We start from the raw sequence: 16,269 nt of genomic DNA, 5'->3' as shown, positions 1-16,269 counted from the left end.
CGCGCTGTGGCACGTTCAAGTATATATATACTAGTAGCAACGGAGCTAATAATAAAAGGATTGCGCAATTGGCTGATGTTCAAATATAGGTCACTCCATGAACTGGTTAACCTTTCATAGTAGGGCGTGGACGAAGTAACAACTGTAATTATCTTTATCAAAGCAAATCAAATGAACATGGTTTTCAAACTTGAAGTCACAGTACATAACCTTTTTAGCCAAATAAAATAGAATCATGTTTTTTTCATGATTTAGATGTTTTTATTGCATTTAAAATGTAGAAGCTGTGAGCGTGCTTGGATTTCCACAAACCTGACTCATTTGTAGGGATGCCACGATCCAGCTTTTTTTTTTTTACAGTTCCGATACCAATTTCAATACTATAGCTTTAAGTCTGATTCCTGATATCTGATACCAGTGCAGAGACTGAAAACAGAATTGATTTCTTTTAAATTTAAAATAAAACAAGACAAAAGTGATCCAAATGTGTTATGTAGTTGTTATTTAACACCTAAGTGATTACAGAACAACTCTGTATAAATAAAAATTCAAACTTCTTTCTTGGCTGACTATGATCAGTAAATTACATCCATTTATATGCCCAACCAAGATATTGCCTGAACCGATATTTGGAAGCCGATATCCAATACCAGTGTCAGAACAGTGTATCCCTACTTATTTGGCCAAGAGTAGGGCCAAATAATGTTCCTTTGGTTATACTCCTCCACAGTTACATAATGTGCATCTGCCTCCATGGCAAAGGTTCTTAAATATAATTTTCACTTTCTCTTTCCATGGAATCATGCAGGCGACTCGCCAGTGCCCCCTTCAGAAAGTTACATGCTGTACCTTTGACTAGTTTAATGATAGTCTTATTTTACTCCACCAAAGTCTGTGCTCACATTCTTTCACTGACACAGGACTGGCTGTGGCCCTATCACTGAAGGCCCCAAGCTGATCATTGTGCAAGTGGTACATTCAAGATACATGATACTTGTACCAACAGAGCTTACGGGGAATAAACGGACTGTGAAGCTCTGGCCAACTGGCTTATGTTGAAATATAGGTCATTTCTTGGACTTAAAACTAATAGAGGTGAATTACATAACGGCTGTATTTTGTACGGACTTGTAATCTGACCCTTGTGAATCTACATTTGTGTTCTTTTTTTGGCCTAGTCCTTCTTTAGAACTAGTAGCAATTGTCAAGACCTATTTTAGATCTTTTTCAGCCCTAGTCTAGACCTGGATTAACTCTGGTGGTACTAGGAAGGTCAAATATATCCTCAACTTATTGTGAAAAGTTTAAAGTTTAATGCAAAATCATAACGTTATATAATAATGTTCTCTAATCAAAAACAGAATTGAATGTCATCCATCCCTTTGAGTGTCCTTTGAATTAAAAGATAACATGGTGATTTCAGTATGTTATGTAATCTAGAGTTTATTACACTGGGCTTGGCTTATTTGTTATTGGGTAACAGATGTACTATTCAAGATTGTTCCAAAATATAATTACACCATTTTCACAATGTATTTAATGCATTTTAAATTGAGAAGCGAATATTTTAGGTCTCATAACACACGCACAAATCGGATAATAACTGATTAAACACATGTTGCGCCTTTTTAAATTCGGTTTTGCAGTGGGAGTACTCATCTGAAAAGTTTTGAAGACTTCTATTTTGGAGTTATCCTATATACCGGATTTGTATGTTTAAATGTTGTTTCCCTCTGTGCAGGTTTCACAGCCATCACGGCCACTAACCCCATCTGGCTCATTAAGACTCGACTGCAGCTCGATGCAAGGTGAGGGACGATATTCTTCTGATTATTGTAGAAAGATCAAAAGCTACAATAACAACAAACATTCTACTTGCAATTATTCATACTTCTGGAAACGTATGGGTTAACAAATGTTGTGATTCTATTTAATTATCAGTTTACATTTTAGCCTACTCTCAAATATTATTGCTCTTGGACTTGAAAAGAAAATATATATTCTATAGATTGTTATTAAAAGTAAACCAATCACACAGAATTATTATCATATGTATTTAAAGCCTTATTCACCTGGGATAAGTACAACCTGGGGACGTCTGGTAATTTGCTTATCCCATATGAATGCTGCAATAACATAGAGCTGGGGCGGTAATTTGCGAAGTCTGTAAATTATTCTTATTTTACTGACACTGACATAGATTGAAAGAGATGCAGATTCGACGGGACGACCAGACGTCTGTGTTTGGCGAAGTATAGTAGGTAATTTGTGGCAAAATCTTTACTTTTATAAATTACAGACATGGCCATGAAACCACCAAAATTCCACAGGTAATACTAATCCCATGCAAATAGGGTTTAAGACATTTTATTTATTCTACCAATGTCTTAAAACTACACCTTTATTGACAGAGGATTGGCTCTAGATCTGTATATTAAAGTTCCAAGATGATCATTCATGATTTGAAACTATGAGCTCTTGTTCAGTTACAATTCAATTAATTAAAGGTGCACTATGTCACTTTTCTGGTAATCTGCCACATATTTGACTCCATATACAGTAAATGTTATTGTTTTTTCCTGAAATGGCAATAGTATGGCATTTAATTGAAGTGTCTCCATGGCGACAAGCAGGCCGCATCAGAGCTGTGGAGATACTTAGACTTGCTTACAGTAAGAATACATGTTTTTGTGATAGTTTTGAGAAATAAAAACACCTGTGAACTAATAAATTCAAGATATATTTGTTTAATGCCATACTGTGGAACATCCAGGCCCAGCAATGACATCACCATGGAGACGAGCAGATGGCGTACCCTCCATCAGAGAAGTTACACAGTGCAGCCTTGTAAAATAATACGTTAGACTTGTAAACAATATAATATCTTTTGTGTTTCTAAAATTCCATTTGTTGCAGGAACCGTGGCGAGCGGCGTATGAACGCGTTCGAGTGTGTGCGTCGCGTGTACCAGGCGGACGGCCTGAGGGGCTTCTACAGGGGCATGTCTGCGTCGTACGCGGGCATCTCAGAGACTGTGATCCACTTTGTGATCTACGAGAGCATCAAGAGGAAGCTGCTGGAGGCCAAAGCTCAGCCCATGGACGAAGACGAGGACGCCTCCAAAGACGCCTCCGACTTTGTGGGAATGATGCTCGCCGCGGCAACTTCCAAAACCTGTGCCACCACCTTAGCTTATCCTCACGGTGAGACGAGGGAGACGTTTTCTACCTTCTGTACCATTTTAGCTGTATTTAAAATGTATATAGGTTTTCATGTTATTACTTCATTGGGTGGCTATGGTAAATATTTATCATTTTGCATCATTCAAGTGGCAGTTTGTGAAGAAAACTTAAAAAATAAAAGTTGAAAATTACAGGAAGTAGCAATGACTATTATAAAGAAATCCCTCAGCCTTGCAAGTTACATTTTGGGAAAATTTTTTGTTTAGTGAGCTCAAAAGTGTTAGATTTAGTTAGTGATTCATTTGGACAAAAAATCTTCCAAATAAAGTCCAAAAGTGGCACAATATCAACATTTCTGGAGGAGGGTCATTATCTGCTTGTCTCCAGGGAAATTATTAGTTATTGCTTTGCCCAGTACGTTCCACTATAGGGCATTAAACTGATCTACACCATCTATAATTGAATAAATGCACTGGATAAATTTAATGCCATCCAGTCGAAGCAATAGCATCACATGGAGACGAGCAAGTGGCAACTCTCCAACAGAAAAGTGAACAAGTGACCTTTAAGAAAACTTTGATAGCGCAACTTTTAAACAACCTTTCCACTTTTTGTGTCTGCAGAAGTGATCCGGACGAGGCTACGCGAGGAGGGCACCAAGTATCGCTCCTTCTTCCAGACTCTAACCACAGTCCCCAAAGAGGAGGGCTATAGGGCGCTGTACCGAGGCCTCACCACCCACCTGGTCCGACAGATCCCCAACACCGCCATCATGATGTGCACCTACGAGTTCGTGGTCTATCTCCTCAACGGATAAAACGTCTTCCCTTTTAGACTGTGTGTTACCTCCCCTCCGTACGACGTGGAAGAGACTAACGGGCTACTGCACCCAGCTTTAAGACTGACCCCTCTATTACATGAAGACGCACATGAAAACTGTTAATGAATGGTTGGGAGAATTCTGTGTTTTAAAGTGATACAGAGGGTTATGTGTTGTGGGTGAATGCGACAACAGGAAATCTACCGTGTTCAAGTCTATTTTTGTTCCACCTTTGGCTTACAATACTTACAAAGGTTGTGTTTGAAATTCCTATATTTTACAGTAGAGCTGGTGGACAGGCTGGAATTCTGTGGTGAAATTTACTGTTTCACTGTCTGTTTGCAGATTTGTTGACCTGGTTTCTGGTTAATATCTGCGAAATGATAAGTTTGGATATTTATTTCAATAGCAGTAAATCTCCCATAGAGTTATATAGGCCCGTGACGTCAAACTGTACAACTTGAACGCAACCGTGTCTAAAGTGAAGTATAGAAAGTACAATAATTTGTTCTCTGCGTTTGACCCATATTTCAATGCCGCCGGTCTGGGGTTTCAGACTGTCAGGAGCAGTGGGCGACTGCAGTGCAGCGCCCAGGAACCCTTGAGCAAGGAACTTTTTTGGTCAGAAGTACCTAGTTGGAGGTTTGCATTCAAGTAGATGCTACAATGCAGTATGTATATTTACCCTAACAGAACTAACAAGGCTGAATAAATGACACATCCTGGCCTTAAACTGCTAAATAAACTATTGAAATTACTGGCTTTTCCTTTCAAGGTCAACTTTTTTGATGGAGGTTTCATGGGGTTGCTTTTGTTTTGCCTTGAATGTTTCACTGTATGTCATTAAACTTACGTATCTTACACTTATTCAATTACAGAAAATTACAAAAAAACTTGAAAAACATGCTTTCTTACTTACCAAATCTGTAATTGAAATTGAACTTTTTGGCATTTCGCTTGTCTCCGCGAAGATAAAACTTTAATGCCATATTGTGAAACATTCCATAGAGTCTAACGCACAGACCCTCTACCAAAAAAGTTCCGTGTTGCACCTTTTAGCTATAGTTTTGAATATTCTGCTTAAGCTCGCCTATTCCTCTTGCATGCAGAAGTCCAGGTTTTCAAGAAGACTGTGACGTTAAAACAAAGCTTGAAAGATGTGCCTTCAGTTTAGATTACAGAGATATAATGTTGGAAGTGTCTAGGCGAAGCCATTGGGTATCTATGTTGTAGTTAGAATATTTTGCTATTGTTGTACACTGGTGTAATGGTGCTTGAGCTCATACACTGCACAAAATGAAAACCTCTAAAAGTTCAAATGGCTGAAATTCTAAATATTGATCTAGACTTTAAGAGGGGGTATCATGCAATTTTTTTCTTTTTGCTTTCTACCATGTTATAGAACGTCCATTCATCAAAACAAGCTTGAAGAGGTTTTAGTTTTACATGTTTCAGTAATTTAGTGATCTCTCCAAGGCACTAGTCAAACCCTATTTACGGTTAGCTGTAAGATTCTGTCCAATCCAGTTCCACAATTTTATGTCACCCCTGCTCCCATGCGACAATTCTCCATAAATATACAAAAACATGACACAAAACTGCATACAACAACTTGACAAACCCGATCCATTGTGCAGTAGTTTCATGAGCAGGATGCACGCCGATTGTGCTGTGATAACGCTCTGAAGGGGTTCTGACTTAAACTTGTGTTATTTTTGGCGAATTTTCAAAAGGGTAAAATGGTGATAGAAGTCAAAAAAGTGTAATATCCCCTCTTTAACTAGACTCGATTTCTGAATTTACTGGTATTTCCTGAGTATTTGACTTGTTTTAAGATATCCTGGTTTAAATGCATTTTTCTTATCACACATTTTATCCTATTGGTTGAAAGCCATGTATTTATAATGTAATTAACCCCACTCATAATTTCTTACAGAAACAAGCCAAATAAAGTAAATAATGTCAAAACTATGCTCAAAACTACTAAAGCCAATTGAAATGTATTGAATTTCTGTCATTTTAACCAATGTAAGTGTCATTTTTTGCAGTGTAGAAATGCCGTAGCCTATTGTAAACATATATTCCTCTAAAGAGTCCCTACCCACAGACCTGTTAAGCAAAAAGACAGTAAATACATAGATTTGGCTCAGACTACTGCAATATTAAAAGAGCCAATTGTGAAATGAAAAGCGCAATGCATATAAAAAAAAAAGATACCTACATTTTAATATAAATATTTTCTATAAAGATGTGTGAGTCCATGTGTTTTTGACTTTTTTTGTTTTAACCTGGTTGTTTTGCAAACTTCAAAATCATCAGAGTTTGAGTTTTTTTAATTGTGAATTTCACCAATGAGCAATACAGGATTTAAGAGAAAGAATAAAAAAAAAAAAAAAAAGAGAGACCAAACCAAAACCTGCCCACCGAGCTTATATCAGGACTAAACGGGCCTAAACCGTAACTAAACCAGGATCCTGAGTCCTCAACTGAACCAGGACTAAATAATGGTCCTGATTTGAGACTACACTGGAACTAATATGGGACCAATTCAGGAATAAAACTGGTCTGTTTTTAAAGATGCAACGTGTAGCTTTTCTGGTTCGGAGTTTACGATCTGCTGTCGCCACGGAGATGTCATTGCTTTTTACAGTATGGCATTAAATGTATCTGTCAAATGTGTTAAATTGTAAGTGATTTAGAGTAGAGTCGCTTCTCCAAAGATCTGACTTGTAACTTGATCTAGTATCGTCACCTGTTTATATTTTAATGCCATACTTTGGAACATTTGACACTTACTATGTATCTTTATGGACACAAGCGACACAGGTCTACCCTCTACCAAAAAAGTTACATAGTACAGCTTTAATATTTAAACTAAACCTTATCGGCAAACTGGTTGTTCGTGTCCCTCAGTTTGAGAACCACAGCTGTTTAACACTTGTTTTATGTTTTGACGTTTCTGGGTGCATTTTTGTTTTCCGTTTTTTGTTTTTGTTTTGAATTATTTAGCACCTTTGCAAATTATTCCTTCCTCTTTTTTTTTTTTTTTTTTTTATTTTACTTTAAGTTTTCTCGTCTGCCCAGGACTTACAGAGGCGAGCACAATCTTTTGAGTTTACTTTGGAAATGTATCATCCCGAAAAAATGCAAGAAACAAGCTGTCCGTTCACGCACACTCAAATTAAACGTGTCAAAACCAGTATTTCCTGGCGTTTCTTCCTAAAATTAGCAATGAATTTTCAAACAGTTCGCATCTATGGCACTTAAGCTTTAAGCATTTTGTTTTTCATGCATTTTATGACCTTGAAAATCTATTAAAGGCTGCCTCGTTTTAGACCTATGCTTTTTACGCCCTGAAAAATCAAAACTCTACTCTGAACTTTTAAAAATTGTTGTTTTTTCCATTCATACATTCATTATCTTAAAGGTGCACGCTGTAACTTCTGTGACTGAGGGTCCACCACCTGCCGGTTTCCATGGTTATCGCCTTGCCTGCTATGCTCCACTCTATGGCATTAAACTTGAAGACGTTACAAGTTACAGATCGAATTTATGAATGTCGTACGTGTGCATTGATTAAATTGTAGACAGGTAATGCCATACTGTGAAACTTCAGAGGCCAACCAATGATATCTCCATGGAGACGAGCAGATGGAATTACGTAGTGCATCTTTAAGGTATTTTTTGCATTGTGTTTTGCTGGTGTTTCTTTTCACTTGTGTACTATCAGGCTTTGAAAATGATTGAAAACCAAACTGTATCTTAGCGGTGTATTCTGTGCAGAGTATGCATAAAGCTTGGTTAATGAAGTAGCCCGACTAACATTCTAGAGCGATATTCTGGTAGTTTTTCTAGTTTTATCAATGCACTTGTTATAGTTTTTTTCATGGTTTTAACAGGGTTTCATTGTACCTGATGCAAGTGGTTGACAGTCATATGGCGTTACACAATGAGAAGGATATACACTTGAATACCTTGCTTACTAATAATCTAGTTTGGAATTTAGTTTTGCAATTTTTTTTTTGTTTAAACAGTATTTCGATATTGTAAGCTCAGTACAATTCAGTCAGTGCAAACTCAAAAGACTCGATCAGAGCCAAAACTAGACTTAAAGGTACACCATGTAACTTTATTTTGATGTTCGTCGCTATATATGTTATTGCTTTGTCTGGAATGTTACGCAGTATAGCTTTAAACATGTCTATCGGTCAAGGATGTCACAATAACCGAAATATCGTGATATCGTGTCGTCAAAGTTCTCACCATAACATCGTGGGCCATCACAAAATATGGCGAATTACGAGTCTCTTTGCTTAAATTAAGAGTTATGGTGCAGCAAAAACAAAAAAAAGACAGAGGGAACTACATAGACCATGATCCTTTGCATCATTTCAGAGCAGACTACATGAAGAAATAACAGTTCTAAGCACTTTTAAGTTTTAGTTCTTTGGATTAAGTCTTGTCAACGCATTTTAAGAGGAAAAAGTAGTGCAATTTTGTTAGCCTCCACAAAATATCGCAATAAATATCATACCATGATCGGTATCGTACTTGGATATCGTTACACCTATTACTACTATTTGGCATTATTATTATTTATTGTTTTTAAAAATGTCTTGTAAACATGCTTTCTTAAACGGGACTTGCCTCTCCACAGATTTGACCGATAGAACAAATTAATCTCATACTGTGGAACATTCCAGATTAAGTGGTAACATATCCACGGAGACAGACTGCTGATTGACCCTCACCTGAAAAGTTACAGAGTGTTCCTTTAAAAATGAATTTAGTTCTTTAGTCACATCCATGATCTAAATAGATGAATGTATCCAATAATATTTAAAAACTATATATGGTAATTTTCCTGAACTCAATATTAATGCAACTACTTGTGGACATTGTGTGAACTGCAGCCATTTCCATTCTGTCATGAACTTGGATGAGCAACAATGTTCTTCAGTGTTTGTTTTTATTTTTTATTTTGAAAGTGTTTTTTCCGTGACCATTTCTCCTCCATGTTGTTAAAAAGCCAAATTATTCTGTCTATGCATCGTCTGATTCCTGTTTTTGTCAAGTCAATAAAGTATTTAAACAGTATAGATTTCTTTTTTTGTTTATTTTTTAAATTGTGACTTATAAGGCCACAGCTGCCCTGGGGTGGACTGACAAAAGACATGTCTTCGAATCAGTGTCAACTGCAACAATCCCTCTGACAGCCACAAATCTTCAAAATAAATAAATAAACAAAAACAAACAAACAAATAAATAATAATAATAATACATGGGCCTATTTTGATTTCTTTCAAAGTCAGATGTTTTGTTTGTGTCATTGTTTCGGCTTGCTGTAAGGAATGAGTACAAACATCAGATAAACCAAATAAAACTGCCTAAAAAAATTAAAGGAATAGTTAAATCGCACACTTGTGTCTTGCCCAAGGACACAAAATAAGCATTAGTTGGAGGAACTTGCATCAATCTTGTGCTTTAAACATTAAAAGCAACTATTCATAGTAACATCTATACACGACTGTGTTTTGTGCAGTGTTGGAAGGTAATGAAGTACACAAGAACAGTACTTAGGTATCTGTCCTTTATTTAAGTCATTTTTTTTTACTGTGGACACTTTTTACTTTTACTTCACTACATTTGGGAGCATGTATCTGTACTTTCTACTCCAACTACTACTTGATCGAAATTCTGAGCAAACCAAATAGCCACACAAAAACACAAAAGCGGCTTGAAAAATTAAGAAATTGATTGAGTCACTTAAAATCAGCTATTTCTTAAAATCAAAATCACTACATTTGATTAATTATTCTAAAATCTTGGTAAAATACTTTCTACGACATTTTAAAGTACTTTTGTTGTATTACTTAAGAAGGTTTTTTTCATGGGTTTCTTTTTACTTTTCTTTTATTTTAGACTTTTTTTTGCCCCTGTGTCTGTACTTTTACTTAAGTCACAAAACTGAGTACTTCATCCACTGCTGGTTTTGTGTAGAGCCAGAGTAATAAAGTAGTATAATCATAACAGCAGCACGTTTGAATGTTTGTCCCTGTAGTGCACACCAGGGGGCAGTGTTGGACCAAATACTTGACAGTGTGTGGTCTGCTCCTATGAAAATATTGTATGAAAATAAAGATGATAAATGAGTTTCAAGCATTCATCTGATGTTCTGTGCCCCGTGTTGCTTTATAAATTGTGTTTGGAAGCCAGTAAATACATTTGAGTATAAAGTGTTTAAAAGCAAAACAGTAAAGATTAGCCAAAAGTAACAAACCAACATCTGGGAAGATACATAACAGAGAATCTATTTTAAAAGAATGTGCTAGTATTTTTAAATGTAACTTTGGCACATTTGACATACAAAGATCATGCTTGCAACATACATTTTGGATTACTCATGGCAATAAATTCACTGTACTGACTCTCTGTGTCTGAGATCAGAGGCACTAAGGATGACATCTGAGAATAACAATTTGGACCAATTTATGAAACTGCACATTTTGTCCAAGACAGTATATGCCACTACTTTAGTTAGCAAATGTATGAAATAAGGCTGGGTGATATGGCCAAAAATGTAATCTTGATTTTTGATTTTGCACACCCTGGAAGATTTTGTTTCTAATCAATTTGAATCAAACTCAGAAGAGAGACTGCTACGTAGTCTTTCAAACAAGGGAAGCTCTTTACATTTGAATTCTTATCACATTTGAAAATGTAAAACTACATTTGTATAGATATCTATTTGCAATTGCACAGCCCAATTGCATAACCCTGTTTTGCAAGTAAGAAAATCAGGCATAAACTTGTTTCATAATATTCCTCGATTTCACGGTTTCGTTGTTTTTCAAAATCTCGATTAAAAAAACAGAATTAATCAAATGAATTTGAGTCACCGCCCAGCTTTAATATGAAACACACTTTACAATGACAAGGCCAAAGTAGTCTTACTTTACAGAGAAGAGAGGATCGGATAAAAACACTCAAAAAAAAAAAAAAAAAAAGTACTCAAATAGAAAGAAACTAAACTTATCAACCACAATACACAGTGATGATACAAACCAAAATGAATGGTGCAATCTGAAAAGCAGGTGGTATTTTTGAGCAATAAAAACACTTTTAATTGAGTAACTGCAAGTGGTTTAATGTCATACTTTGGAACACACAAGTCCAAGCCACAAGAGTTTTATGGAGGCATAAGACTTTAAACATAGTGCAGCTTTTAAAGGGAGTAAACTTCATTCCACAAAACACCTGCACGCTTCTCTTCACTTTTACTTGAGTCTTCAGCTAAACAGCAATTAAAATGCATAACTTTTCTTTGCATTATTTAATATTTATACATAATTAACTCTGCAACTCCCCAACCACAACACCCTACTGCTATAGACAACGAAGACAAGACGAAGACAGGCCAACCAAGCACTAACTGTATTATCAACATTTTTCTACTCTGATTTAGAGGTGTACTGCGTAACATTTTTAGTGAATGGTCCATCACCTGCTTGTTTCCATGGAAATATTATTACTTTGTCTAGAATGTTTCACAGTATGGATTAAGGCTATCTATCCCAAGTGAGACAAGCAGGTTACAGCACTACGTTACACAAACACCCATAATGAATAAATGCTAGTTGGATATGTTTAATGTCACGCCATGGAACATTCCAGGCAAAGCAATACCATCTCCACGGAAACAAATAAGTAACAGTAGTAAGTTGAGCTGCGCACCTTTAAAGACATCTTACTGCTAATAAAAGACAGTCAGTAAAGTGTCTTTCTAAACCTGCTCAAATCGTGACAGAAAGTAGGGAGTTGAAGAGGTCTGGGTGATGTAAAGGACACCTCATTCACTGCAGAATCACACATGAACAAGAGGCCAAGTGCAGAGGAAGTTCAGCCAACTCCAAACTCACTTCCAGCTTAAAGTGCTCACAGAGTACACACTTCCCAGAGAATGAGACATGGAAGTCACAAAATGTATCCAGAGTATCTAAGAATGTAAACTAATGTATGCGAATATGATTTTCTGGTGAATTTATGGTGGGTTGTCTAGCCACTTGTTTATCTCGGAAATCAATGGAATGTTTTACAATATTAGCCAGCCTGGTGCCACATAGTGCCTCCGCTCAATTTCATTTCTCTCCAGTGACTAGGTCAGGAATCGGAATACACTAGATGGTTCGCAAAAACCCCAGCCAATCAGCAAAGAGCCATATATTCAGTATTGTCCGTGATTCCTGAGATCGAGGATTTAAAGGCGAAACAAAGAAAATGTTTGTTGAATTTTATCAAGGGGAAAGACGTTATTGCTCTTCTTCCTAAGGGGTTTGGGAAAAGCTTAATATACCAGTTAGCCCCGATAGCAGCGCATTACATATGTCACGAACAAATAGCAGTGATTGGTTAAATAAAAAAGTACCTGCCTACCGTTGAGGTCAGACGGTTTCTACGAAGTGAAACTGGCTGATGGATCAGGCTATTACAATATGGCATCAAACTGCAAATCTCACTTGCGTTTATTTAAAGTCACGGTATGTCACTTTTTAGCTAAAGAGTAGACTAAAATAAATAAATCATCTTTTTGCTTTTTGATTGTTTTCCAAAATGATTAAGTTTATTGCGAACTGAGAACATGAATCATTACTCTGAGTGGGCTTGAATCCTCACAAACCTGACGCTTATTTGACCAGGAGGAGGGCCACCTACTGCTTGTTTCCAAAGAAATATTGATCCTTTGGCTATAATCTTCCATATGAATGAAAATACATTGAAAAACATGCATTCTTTCTGTGAGTAGGGTTGCCTCTCCGCAGATCTAATATGTAACATGCCCTGGTGGTTTCATCTGCTTGTGTTTATGGAGACAAGATGGTCCAGAAAACTTTCATGGTGTAGTACTTATACAGAGTACTACACAGAGTACTTATAATATACTTTGCTTTTCTGTACGATGACACTTTTTTCTACTTTTTATGCCTTTGTGGCTTGACTACTTACTACAGTATATGCTTACTATCTCACGGATAGGCCATACTGTCCAAACGCGTGACTACGAACCTGCTCCACACTGAATATCCGGGAATCGTATGGAATTTGCTCATTCTTTGTTTTATTTTTTGCCCTAAAACACTAGGCTGCACTTTTCCTCCCACGAAAATAAACGGTTACACCCCTCTCCCCCAAAACTGCACTTATCATATTTATGCTCCGTATAAAAGTATGCAAGGTATGAAACTGCCTCCACCCTGTGTTGGGAGTTTATAGCCGTCTTATCACAGGAAGTCTCTTCAAAATAAAAGCATGATGTGGAACTTTTTCCACTCGATTCTTTCAAACACGAATGAGAACACGTCGTGAGACTTTGTATGAAGACACAACATATTGCAAAGTAGTAGATCACGCGTGTTATAATCAAATTGTGCGCTAATGTGGATAAGACGTTGCTTTGCGCACATCGGGAAGCGCGTAAAACCTGTGCGCAACTTGACACCGTTTCACCTTTCCTTGATCCCGAGTCTGCAGCCAATCAGCGGCATTCAGGGACACATGAACGGTGTGAATAACCACCGAACAGGCTCCGGGCAGGCAGTAGGAACAAAGGATCCCAGCCGCCCTCCGCCAACAAAACCTTCTTTCTCTGCGCAGATTTGCACTTTTCACCGGCCACTTACGCGTCATAATTTGGACACGACTCGATAAAAACTATACGTAATTCCTTGCGTGTTGTCCCATCGCTCGCTTTCGTTGGAGAGGTAGGAAGAAGAGAAGAAACTTAGCGTCGCGGTGCTGCTGCTGCTGCTGGTGGAGAGAGTACGTTTGGTCGTTTGCTTGGAATCTTTTCTTGGATTCGCGGATTTAAAGGCAACGCGTGGTAAGTCATATTTTTCCATGTTTTTAAGAGTTTGTACCGGGACAGAATATCACGTAGCGTCGTGACTGCATTTCTTTGTTGTCGTCATCCAACTGGGAACTCGTGGCTCAACTTTATTATGGTGTTTGCTGCGCTCCCGATGGGCTTTAACGTTGTTTTTCGTGCGTAAAATGTTGGTGTCTTGTTTAAAACATGCTCTTGTCGAATTCGGTATGTTGTATAACGCAACTTGGCACGGGATCTCATGTTTTCCATGTATTTGAACGCCAGAAAAGAGAGTGATTTGTAACATGAAACGTGTAATGACTACTTTCTACGTCTAAACTTAAGTATTAGCTTGTTGTATAAAAGGATTTGGCTTGGAGTCGAGTTTTATAAGCGTAATCAAATGCTTCCTTCGTCTCAAATTGCAATGCGTATTTTTCATCGCTTTCCTCTTGGGGCAGTCATTTTTTTTAGCTCAACAGCACGACTCCAGGTGAGCACTCCCCCTTGCTTTCATTAGAAAAAAAAATCATAGAAAAGAACGAATGTGTCATCATAAAGTTTGGAGCCTGAACGCATCACGAACAGTTTTTTTTTTTCCTCCCGGGATGTTTGGTCGGCCCCTGTCCAGACTTAGAGCGAGGAGAGACGGTGTGGGTGGACCAGAGCAGATGGCGAGATTGTGGAGATAGTTGGCACATGTAATTATATGGGAGTGTGTGGCTGTAAGGGTGGATCACGTCTAGGGATGTCAGAGCTCAGTGTCTGTAACTAAAGTAAAGGTTGTGAAAAGTAACAAGTAAACTTAAAGGGCCCATATTACTTTGTTTTCTGATGTTATAATCTTGTTTCTTCATCAAAAACACATCCGGAGTTGTGTTTTGTGTTGCATTCACGCATGTTTAACATACACATCCTGAATATTTTAGGCTCACTTCTTCTACAAAAAGAAAACAATTTGTTCCACCTTGTGATGTCATGTGGTAATACAGGAAGTGCCCCACTGTGCGCTTAAAGGCCATGCACCTTCACTAGTAACATCTGGATAATTTCAGCTCTGGAATTGCCAATCTCTACTGAACAAAAGGTAAAAAAAACAGCTGTTAACTTGGAAAAAATACTGCTTGATGACATCACAAGATGGAACTTTAGAGATGTAGACAGACTGATAATGCAGGATTACTCAAACATGTGTGAATGAAATGAAACACAACTCCGGATATGTTTTTGATGAGGTAACAACATTATAACATGGCGTAAAGCTCTCAAGAGTAAATTTTGTGTAATATAGGATAATAGTCAAATTTCTCCATTTTCTTTGGCAATTTGAACTGAAACATTTGGATTTGAAGTAAACATTTGGATAATTAATTATATTGTCCCTCCTGAAATCGGTGCACACATTATCCTGTAACTGTATTTGTAAAAAACAATTGAATCCTCATCATGACATCTCTACGGAACTCGAGGCAATTAAAATCAAATAAGTCGTAGACATGGTGGCTATATTTTTGACTAGCTTTGTATCAGCTACAGTTGTGAAAGATTGGCTCAAGCAAGGACAAAAATGTAAATGCATTCTGTCAAAGGACACCATTAGCGTTACTGAATTAGTAAGTTGACATTAAAATCAATACTGAATTAACTGGAAGGAGGTGGGAGATGTATCTAAAAATGTTGCAAGTGTTATTTGCAATGTAACATATAAGGACATTGTCTACATTTAAATGCTTTAAAATGGCTGTAAAAAGAGACAGGAACATCTAAGGATATAAAGTAAGTTTGTCAAAAATATTGAAAAATATTTATATAAAAAAAATACTTATCTCTAATAAAACCAGTGTGCCTATTGACTATGAAAATTGTAACTGTGTTTCTAAAACTCATGAAAAGATGTTTTATAACTAAGACATTTAAAAAGAAAATGTCCAAAAAAGAATAAACCATTTCAGATTTCCATTAATAATATAGTTACGCAAAGATGGTACAGTGTGACACCGGAATGATTCCATGGAAATGGAAAGTTTAAATTGTATTTCTGAAAATCGTACTTGTCTATGGACATAGAGAAGTTTTTTGCTGTTCTGTGGAATATTATAGCCAAAAGAACAACATTTCCATGGAAGCAACCAGGAGGAGTCATGTTTGTGGAGATACAAGTGTGCTCAGTGTAAGTGTATGTTTTTCAATGCAATAAAGACAACCAAACAGAAAAATCACTTTTTTTTTCTCATTTTTAGTCTATTTTTTTATCAAAAAAGTTACATACTGTCTTTAATTTTGAAGCCTTCAGTCAACATATTTCAACCTTTATTTGGCTGATAGTGTATTTTAAAGTTTAAATGTACAATAGGAGTGATTGTTTCACTAGTCAACAAATCCCCCAAAATGTTGCGCTGACTAAT

The 16,269-nt window shown here is 37.0% G+C and overlaps 2 protein-coding genes across 3 annotated transcripts in view; both read left to right on the top strand.

The window, feature by feature from the left end:
* Positions 1-1,653: 1,653 nt before the first annotated feature.
* LOC110154563 (solute carrier family 25 member 36-A) lies at positions 1,654-9,099 on the top strand. Its single transcript, XM_055166997.1, has 3 exons — positions 1,654-1,808; positions 2,917-3,203; positions 3,806-9,099. Exons 2-3 carry the CDS (start codon positions 2,936-2,938, stop codon positions 3,997-3,999), a joined length of 462 nt encoding a protein of 153 aa, XP_055022972.1. The 5' UTR covers positions 1,654-1,808; positions 2,917-2,935; the 3' UTR covers positions 4,000-9,099.
* A 4,318-nt stretch (positions 9,100-13,417) lies between these two features.
* Positions 13,418-16,269, top strand: part of LOC110154562 (SPRY domain-containing SOCS box protein 4) — a 69,066-nt gene continuing 66,214 nt past the window's right edge. For both annotated transcript variants that reach the window (XM_020918560.2, XM_055147985.1), the window contains exon 1: positions 13,418-13,879. The gene's annotated coding sequence lies outside the window, so the exon portion shown is untranslated. The remainder of the gene's footprint in view (positions 13,880-16,269) is intronic.

The sequence above is a fragment of the Boleophthalmus pectinirostris genome, unplaced genomic scaffold (genome assembly GCF_026225935.1).
Source record: "Boleophthalmus pectinirostris isolate CB_2022bp ecotype Guang Dong unplaced genomic scaffold, ASM2622593v1 HiC_scaffold_9, whole genome shotgun sequence".
NCBI classification, from domain to species: Eukaryota; Metazoa; Chordata; class Actinopteri; order Gobiiformes; family Gobiidae; genus Boleophthalmus; species Boleophthalmus pectinirostris.
This window is presented reverse-complemented; position numbering and strand designations above follow the sequence as displayed.